The sequence below is a fragment of the Scardinius erythrophthalmus genome (genome assembly GCF_964197995.2).
Source record: "Scardinius erythrophthalmus genome assembly, chromosome: 1".
NCBI classification, from domain to species: domain Eukaryota; kingdom Metazoa; phylum Chordata; class Actinopteri; order Cypriniformes; family Leuciscidae; genus Scardinius; species Scardinius erythrophthalmus.
This window is the reverse complement of record NC_138221.1, coordinates 61,926,764-61,936,905: the sequence shown is the minus strand read 5'-3', so window position 1 is coordinate 61,936,905 and position 10,142 is coordinate 61,926,764. Positions and strand designations below refer to the sequence as shown.

The following is a 10,142-nucleotide window of genomic DNA, read 5'->3' as shown; positions in this document are numbered from 1 at the left end:
AAGACACGGAAACATGACAATGACAATAAAACAAAACCCAAACTGTTACACTTTCAAACATGAGATCATAAAACAAAAAGCTTATAAAATCAATACAAATTTTTAACCTTTTCAAATTCATAACTGCCCTGATATTATAAAGCACTTTTATTTCTGTATTTTATTACTATAATTTGTTTTATTATTATTATTATTTATTATTATTATTATTTTACATACATGTTCATTTTATACTTTAGTTGTTGTTGTTATTCTTTGTTTTATACATTGTGAACTGTATTTACAATATTTGTTGTTTTTTGTTACAATAAAAAAAATTGTCTGTAATTAACTAAATAAAATAGAATAAAAAAAAATAAAAAAACTTTTTTTTAAATAAAAACAATGTCAGCTTCTGTGCCTTCAGCAAGAGCTCTGTGTGAAATTGTCTCTGTCTATTTATTGTTTGTTTGAGTCAAGCAAATTATATATATATATATATATATATATATATATATATATATATATCTCAAGACAGGAGTATAATGGCAACCAAACAGCAATTTGAATCACGTGTCTCTCCCTGCCCTCGCTATATCTACACAAAAATGCCCTGATTTTACAGGTTTAATCGTGTTCTCATGATGATCAGACTCTCCACACACTCATATAGAGAAGCAAGAAGAAGACAGAGAGCGAAAAGAAAAACCACAGAGGAAATATTTTCGTTATATTTAGAGCTCAGTGTTTTTTTTTTTGTTTTTTTTTGCAACAACACTGATGCATTTCTCCATATCTGGAAAGAACTTACATCAACAACTTTATCAAACATTGTGAAAGTCATTTATTTCTTGTAAAGAGTTCATGATTTCCATCCCTTGTGACCCAATATCTGAAATCTCAGAAAGTGCTTCTTCATCCCTCATCTTCTGCATCACAATTTCTCACATTTTGAACTGTGATTGTTTTCCAGCACTATTTTCTCCACTACTAATGTCATTTTCCACATCTTCACTCCTTACATTGTTCACAACCAGTTCTGTTATTTCATTATTCAAAACCACACTATACTCAATCTGTTCATTTTGTTTGTGTTTAATAATTTCAAATAAAAGGTACTTTTAATAGTAATATTAACATTATCATGTGTCACTACAATAACATCTATGAATATGATTTCCATCGATAAAATTATAGCTTGATAAACACACACACACACACACACACACACACACACACACACACACACACACACACACACACCATTCTTACTGTCTCTATAAAGGATTTAATACACACATTTATTCTGTTATTTCTGTGGCAGAAGTTAAGATATTAAAGGAAATTAAAATAAAAGTCTCTGTATCTCACTTTTATGATTTATCGTGCAGCTCAAAGTATTATGGGTAAAATCTCTCTACAATCTGTTCTGAAACATCAACACAGTTTCACTGATGATCCAGAACAAACCCAAAACCCGGGATAGAGCGTCTGAGTGAATGTGGTCTGGACTGTGTGGATGAGGCTCATTGTGTCAGAGACGCTGTAGAAGGACAGAGTTCCTGCACTGTGATCCACACACACTCCTATTCTTCTGCTGATGGACTTTACAGGGAGATCAGTGCGTTTGTTATTGTGACAGAATGAGTATCTGGAGGAAGAGCACTCCAAACTCCAGGACTGATCATTACCTCCAAACCAACACTCATTACCCCGTCCCTTCCTGCTGATGCTCTTATATGACACTGATATATACACATGAATCCCAGTCCACTCAATCTCCCAGTAACAGCGTCCACACACACTCTCTCTACACAACACCTGAGAAAACACGTCAAATCTGTCTGGATGATCGGGGTACGACTGTTGTGTGCCAGTGTAAGTAATCACTCTGTTCCTCTCAGACAGACTGAGGTGTTTATTCACTGTGTTCAGATCCAGAGTCAGCTGATGGGAATCTGATGGAGAGAAAACACATCAGAATCAGGAATTATGAATCTGTCTGATCTTTTAATGTATCTGAACTCTTCATGAATCAATGTTCAGTGTATCATCAGTGTCTCAGTACAGCTGACCAAATATCCTGTGCAAATCATCATTTACATGATCAATTATAAAACTCTTCTATCATGATTTATTTCTCCTTCTACAGGAAGAACATGAACACATTCAGTGAGTTTTTCTGCTTGTTTTCTAGAGACTCACATTGTAGGAAGTCGTTCCTGGTCTTGGGATTCATGTTGGTGAAAGTGACTGTGGAAATAAACAGACATGAACAGTGTGAAGAGAAATGACAAGATAAAATACATTCATTTCTGAGACATTTCTAATATGATGCTCTATAATATTAGATGATGGACTCATTTCTGAGAGCAGATTAATAATCTCCAGGGGCTTCATTTATAAAACACACACATCGGATTGATCCTAAATTCCATGTATTTCATCCTCCGTCATGTGTATATAAACGGTTGTCCACGATGATGAGTCCGTATTTCTGAATCATCAAGAGATATTTGTGGCTGTTCTGTAGGATGATTTGATGGACTTGAATTTAATTTATTAATAACTGTGATTTAAAACTGGGATGCATTTAAGGACATTTTTGTGCAAATGGACGTTTTATAAATCATAGGAACATTTCAGAAACGGTTGTACGTTCAGATTTGGGATCTTTCTCCACACGTCTGTATAAACGAGGCGCAGGACTTTACCTCCATCTGAGATCTTCTTGATCTCCTCTTTGCAGAAATCCTCCAGTTTGTCTCTCAGCTGACGGACAGATTCTCTCATGCCATCAAAAGAGGAGAGAGAACTGAAGGAAACGTCGGGTTCGTCTGTAGATTCAGGAGGTGCTGAGAGAGACTGGAAACTCTACAGAAAACAGAAATCAAAACTCATCATCTCCACACTTCAGCCAATAACCTGCACTATATCAGATCTGAGCGGCTCTTGTTGACTTGACTTCTCTTCAGTGACTCGCTTCAATCCAGCACTTTCACACAATCAGCACATTCTTCTCATATTCATCATTTAATGATACAAAATCTAGTATTTCACACTTAATAATAATATCATTTAAATATATATATATATACTTAAGAGCAGATTGAATGCTTTCAGACACTTAATTATTTTTAAGATTATAATTAAAATATATTTTTTAATTAAATGTATGTTTTAAAGTCTAAATTTATATTAAATGCAATTAGCTAATATTTAGAGAGTTTTTGAACCACTTAAGAAGGATTTAAGTATCTGTATATGTAATTTCAGTTAGTTGAAATATGAAAATGGTAAGTTACTGCTGAATGAACAGACACACATTTATGATAAACTAAAATATACTCAATGTAATTTCTATTGAATAGACAACTATTTGAAAATCTGAGGGTGCAAAAAAAATCAAAACATTGAGAAGATCTCCTTTAAAGTTGTCCATTTATGTTTGTGATTGTGCTGCATTCACTCACAAAAATAAATGTTTTATATAGTTACGGTAGGAAATTTACAAAATATCTTCATAGAACATGATCTTTACTTAATATCATAATGAAAAAAAAATCTATTAATTTTGACCCATACAATGTATTGTTGGCTAATGGCTATTAAATATACCCATGCGACTTATGACTGGTTTTGTGATCCAGGGTCACATATTGTCAGCTTTGAAGATCACCTGACCCAATTTTGGTCCCAATTACTGAAATTATTTTAGTAGAAATAAAATATTTAATTGAAAAGAGGATGAAAGATCTAGTTGGCTGGATATTGATCCCATCAAGTTCACTGATTTCATCAAGACAGAAGAAACCAGAAGGAAAAATGAGTTAATATTTAATGGTAAATTTCCCAGGGCTTTGTAAGTGTGTCTCTTTAAACAGAAGATGATCAGATGAGAGTCTGACTGATGATTATATGATAACACAACACTTGACTGAATCTGACTGAATTCCTGACAACATCTCAGTCAACGGCTCATTCTGCTCTCATGAAATGTTTCTCTGTCATAGCAGGATCTTGCTCAAGTCCACTATGATCCTGTTGTTCTAGATCTCTGTTACCTGCAGGAACTGGATGTGATCTTGTGTGTGTGAAAGCTGCTCCAGCTCAGCGTCTCTCCTCCTCAGATCATTGATCTCCTGCTCCAGTCGCTCCAGTCGTCCTTCAGCTCGACTCACTGCAGTCTTTTCCTGATCTCTGATCCGCTGTGTGACCTCAGAGCGGCTTCTCTCAATGGAGCGGATGATCTCAGTGAAGATCCTCTCACTGTCCTCCACTGCTGTCTGTGCAGAGCGCTGTTACACACACATCACAATCACACAGTGGCTTCAGCACGACTGACAGAGTCCAAACTGAGACGTCTCAAACTTCTCTTCTTCTCCAGACTCACCTTATGAGACTTCACAGCCTCTCTCAGATGCTGAAGATCTTTCTGTCTCTGCTGGATTCTCTGACGGATCTTCATCTGCGTCTCCTTCAGCTGTTTCTGGAGGACAAACCAATGACAGGGAATGACACATAAAACTACTGTCATACAAACATTAAAGTTACATGAATCCAGAGTTGGTGAAGTGGTTAAAGATCTTGCATGGTAAGGTTTTACTGTCTGGTTCAAACCACAGATTCATGGTTTCCTGAAATGAATGTCAGCAGTATTTCATCAGTGCCTAGTTTTATATCATTAGTATCATCATTTACTCTCCCTCATGTCGCTCCAAACCTGTATGACTTTCTGTCTATTCTGAGACACAACAGAAGATATTTAGAAGAATGTCTCAGCTGTTTACAGAGGCCAAATAAAATATGGTGACATGTCAATAACATCAAACCTCATTGGTTCTTTCATGTCACAGTCACATGACTAAACACCATGATGTCATGACACAAACACCAGTGAAGTTTGATGTTTTTGATGTCATCATATTTGATTTGGGCTCTACATACATGAGTTTATCAATGATTGTATTTTATTTTATTTGTGAAGTATAAAAGGCTCTTTTAAAAGAAGCATATTTTAAAAAGTGAAATGATATACTTTAAAAGAATATAATTGTGAAATAAGTGTGAACTAAACATAATGTTTTCAGACACGTAATTGCTATTAAATATTAGTTTAAATGTAAGTATAAAGCAATTAGCTGAACTTAAGAGTAACTTTTTGACCCACTTAAGTAAGATTTAAGTATATAATGTAATTTCATAATTCCATTGAGTTAAATTGAAATATTAAATATTATTAAAATGTATTTTAAAGTAAAATTTTTAATATTACATTATAAAAAAGTGTACTTTATAAAGTGTACTTATGAAACCAGTCATGAAAGTTGACTCTCTTTAAGTGCACTTAAGTGGCCTTTCATTTCATTAATATTATATTATCTGCAAGTACAGTTTTATTTATTTTTTTATATACTTTTAATTTGAAGTACACTTCAAGTGCATGTCAATACACTTAAGCGTACCCCTTTCTTTAACCACTAGTTGTTTAGATTACTTTTATGCTTTTTCTCCTTTTTGGAGCTGGAAACTTTTTTACTCCATTGACTTTCAATGTATAAACTGAAATAGATGAGACATTCTTCAAAATATCATCTTTATATTCCACAGAAGAAACTCAGTCAAACTGGTTTGGGACAACATGAGTAAATGAGTGAGTAAATAAAGACACTTTCATTTCTGTGTGATCAATCCCTCTCAGTTCATACCTGTTTCTCTGTCCTCTGTGCTGCAGTTGATACAGTGTTGTGGTTTTTATGTTCACTCTCCTTACACCACACACAGATGCACTGTTGATCAGTGATACAGAACATTTCTAGCTCTTTATCATGTTTACGGCAGATCATGTCCTGCAGTCGTCCAGTGGCATCAATCACTTTGTGTGGTTTACGAGAGTGAAATTCCTCATGACGGTCAAAATGAGTTTGACAGTAAGATTCCTGACACACCAGACAGGACTTGACGGCTTTGTATTTTCTTCCAGTACAGACGTCACACTGCACATCTCCAGCTCCAGCGTAACAGTCAGCAGGAAGTTTAGTCTTCTTCAGTTTCTCCACCAGTTCAGCCAGAATGGTGTTTTTACCTAAAGCAGGTCTTGGACTGAAGGTCTGTCTGCACTGAGGGCAGCTGTAGACTCTCTTCTCATCCTCCTGATTCCAGCAGTCTGTAATACAGATCTTACAGTAACTGTGTCCACAGTGGATAGTCACTGGATCCTTCAGGAGATCCAGACACACTGGACACGTGAACTCATCCTGAGATATTCTGGCTTCTGCCATTTTACTGCATGAATACAGAGAGACACAAACACACAACAGCTCAACAATACTTCAGTTTCTGTTTCTCTGAACTGAGGAGTTGAAATAGTTTCCTGCTTCTGTGTTTGAGTGACGTGTGTAAAACAGGAGTGTCTGTAAAGCAGCTTCCTCATTCCTGGCCAATGAGAGTCACTTTACTGCTGTGTTTACAGTATGTGATCTTCAAGTGGAGTCGAAAACATTGAATTACGAGTTCAAAGCACATGAATAACAGAGAGAAGTTTTATTTATGAATGACAAACTCAAAATTCATGACTCTAGATGATAATCTTGTCCAGACTGGAAATTAGGGGGAAATATCTGGACAGAATTCATATATTGTATTTGCCTTTAGACTACAGCATTTTTAATTATTTTTAAAAAAATGTACAGTTATTTGTATAGCGCTTTTAACAATGGATATCTTTTCAAAGAACCTTTATAGAAAATGAATGATTCTACTGTGTATTACATTTATAAATGATGTATAAATATACAGTAAATACATGCACATATTTCTTAAATATATACACGAGTGTGTATTTATATATACAAAATAATTATGCACAGTACACACACGTAAACACAAACTTTTATTTTGGATGTGATTACCTGTTGCCCAGCCCTAAAAAAAATGCAACAAATGTTTTAAGAAACTTGGTGATAAAGAATGGAATATTTTCATCCTTTTTCTATTTTTAATGTCAAAATAGTATTATTATCTTGTTTAAATGTGACATAAAAAAGTGCAATTGGTAAAAATAAACCTAAATAAAAGTCAGATAAATTTACCAAAAATGTGTTATCAGAAATATTATATTACTATAAGTTTTATCATGTACATAAAATTTGCATTTAGCAATGGATTGCAATTTATGTTGTATTTGAATTTTTATTTTCACAAATTACATATCACAGTCTTGAACTCTTGCAACTGTGGGTCCATGAAGAACCTTTAACATCTATGGAATCTTTCCATTTCCCAGTTTCTTTATATAGCGGAAAAAAAGGTTCTTCAAATTAACAAAATGATCTTCACACTAAGAAAATGGCATTGCTGCAAAAATCCCCTTTTGAAGCCTTTATTTTCAAGTTAATGTACTAAAGTAGAATGTACAGTACAGCAACTAAAAAGGAAACCTATTGGCTTATCTATATTTTAATATTTCTAATGAAACATGCCGTGTTACGAAAGTCTGCATCTCATTATAAGCCTATAAGAGGATATTTACTCATGTGAACCAAGCCATAGACAGTGATATCAGAAACACAATAACAGAGGTTACGTACAGAAGAAAGAAGATAACATGTATTATTGTTGCCACTCTGGTCCAGCACAGGGGTTTCCTCTCTTGATGGTTTTGATGAGCCTGAAACTCCATGAGGATCTGCTTCAGAACGTTAAGAGTGTACGACCGCTCTTCTCTGCTGTCTGCTACTGAGTCTGAAGGGCCCGTTGTGTCCTTTACGCTCTCTGTGAGGGAATTATACATGTATTTATTTGAAATATAAGATGTTTTATCAAGGATCAATTTCTTTTGAAGAACTCATAAAAGAGTGAAATTAATTTTCAGTTTTCCAAGCCTGATGCAAAAAGTTCAGATATAGAAAGCTCAGATAGCATTTACAGCTCATGAACAATAAGTTCATGGAGCAAAGATGCCAACATCCAAATCACATTAAGATGAATAATGGGAATGTGCATGGATAACTAACTAATAAAATGCCCCTCGTTATTAGATGTTGGGTGAATATTTACCAGAAAGAGCAGATGTGCTTTCCATTGCTGCTCCTGAAACTGTCTGATTTCCTTTAGCCATCAGAAAATTCACAAAAATAGTCTCCAGAACACTGATGCCCATGAGAGTGAAGATGACAACACAATAAATCCCTGTAAAAACATTTAATAAAAAGTCAAAAGTTTTTTTGGGGAAAAAATATGTTTTTGAAAGCAGTGTCTTATGCTCACCAAGGCTGCATTTGCAATAAAAAGCAGTAATATATAAACTCACCAATCAGAGGGATATTACTGGCAGTCGAGGGCAGCATGTCTTTAAGAAGCAGCAGTAACACAGAAATAGACAGAAGCAAAGTTACTTTAAAACTAAGCTTCTCTCCTCCACTTGAATCGATGAAGAAGGAGGCCAAATCCAGCACAAGGAAGTACAATACTGGCATCAGAAAAATAATGACATACAGTACAGGTCTCCTCTGCATGGTGATCTGGGTAACACTTTATTTTACGGTGCCCTTGATACAGAGTAATTACTTAATTAGGTACTTAGTAATAGACGTTGTAATAACATGTAACAAAATGTACTTAACATGTAACTAAGTTATGGAACAGCCTGTACTTACAGATTGTAATTACACACATGTAATAGGCAGCTACTGTTACACATGTGTAACAAGCCGAGTTGGATGAGGTTTATAGATACACATGAAGTACACTTAAGTACATTCTTGATACACTTTATTTTACGTAGCTTATACCTGTGTAATATTATGTAATTACAATGTAATTAGGAAACTACTGCATGCATTTAAGCTGTGAACTAGTGAGTTAAATCAAACTAAGGCAGATAAAGATAGGGTATGTATACACAAAGTACACTTAAGTACATTCTTGATACACTTTATTTTACGTAGCTTATCCCTGTGTAATATTATGTAATTACAATGTAATTAGGAAACTACTGCATGCATTTAAGCTGTGAACTAGTGAGTTAAATCAAAGTAAGGCAGAGATGGATAAGGTATGTATACACAAAGTACACTTAAGTACATTCTTGATACACTTTATTTTACGTAGCTTATACCTGTGTAATATTATGTAATTACAATGTAATTAGGAAACTACTGCATGCATTTATGCTGTGAACTAGTGAGTTAAATCAAACTAAGGCAGAGATGGATAAGGTATGTATACACAAAGTACACTTAAGTACATTCTTGATACACTTTATTTTACGTAGCTTATACCTGTGTAATATTTTGTAATTGCAATGTAATTAGGAAGCTAATGCATGTATTTAAGCAATGAACTAGTGGGTTAATTCAGATGGATACCATTTGTAGATACACAGGAAGTGCACTTTAGAACAATCTTGATACACTTTACTTTATGTTACATACAAGTAATGTGTATGTAATATGTAACAGACTCGGCTTGTTACACATGTGTATCAGTAGCTGCCTATTACATGTGCGTAATTACAATCTGTAAGTATAGGCTGTTCCATAACTTAGTTACATGTTAAGTACATTTTGTTACATGTTATTACAAAGTCTATTACTAAGTAATTAATTAAGTATTTACTCTGTATCAAGGGCACCGTAAAATAAAGTGTTACCGTGATGTGCAAGAACAGAAACTTATTTAATTGCTTTATCAGAGCAGCTTTACATTAACACTGGAGACCAGAGCTAGTTGTTACAAAGTCAAATTTTCTATTACTGAAAAACATGTTTTCTCTAGCAGTGGTTTTCGTATTTTGTAATAGCTGTTAAATGAATGCTATGAAGTTACACTGAGATACATGAACTATATAATGAAGGAAATTTGTGTGATCTGAATGTAATGATTTTGGACACTTAACTGTGTGTTATTTAACAGTTAAATGACAATGTTGTCAGGGAAAATACCAGACTCAGGTATCAGGTGAGAAGACAACACATATTAACAGTGCAAGTGTCATTGGGCCCTATTTTAACGATCTGAAACGCAAGTGTCAAAGCGCAAAGCGCAAGTAACTTTGTGGGCGGGTCTCGGCGCTGTTGCTATTTTCCCGGCGGGATAAATGACTCTTGCGCCGGGCGCAAATCTAAAAGGGGTTGGTCTGAAGTAGCTTCATTATTCATAGG

General features: G+C 34.6%; 1 protein-coding gene across 1 annotated transcript; it reads right to left on the bottom strand.

Annotated features, from left to right (window-relative positions):
- Window positions 1-747: 747 nt before the first annotated feature.
- Window positions 748-6,379, bottom strand: LOC308702712 (tripartite motif-containing protein 16-like). The gene is made up of 6 exons (XM_081385778.1): window positions 5,688-6,379; window positions 4,373-4,468; window positions 4,044-4,277; window positions 2,694-2,853; window positions 2,185-2,232; window positions 748-1,937 (listed from the first exon to the last, which is right to left on the bottom strand). Exons 1-6 carry the CDS (start codon window positions 6,258-6,260, stop codon window positions 1,417-1,419), a joined length of 1,632 nt encoding a protein of 543 aa, XP_081241904.1. The 5' UTR covers window positions 6,261-6,379; the 3' UTR covers window positions 748-1,416.
- Window positions 6,380-10,142: the final 3,763 nt, after the last annotated feature.

Bases quoted from the DNA above. Each gene is read 5' to 3' on its own strand.
- LOC308702712 (XM_081385778.1), bottom strand. From the start codon at position 6,260: ATGGCAGAAGCCAGAATATCTCAGGATGAGTTCACGTGTCCAGTGTGT. The intron at 4,278-4,372 runs GTGAGTCTGGAG...TGTGTGTAACAG, and splicing joins AGGCTGTGAAGTCTCATAAG to CGCTCTGCACAGACAGCAGT. The intron at 2,233-2,693 runs GTAAAGTCCTGC...TTATTTCCACAG, and splicing joins CAAGAAGATCTCAGATGGAG to TCACTTTCACCAACATGAAT.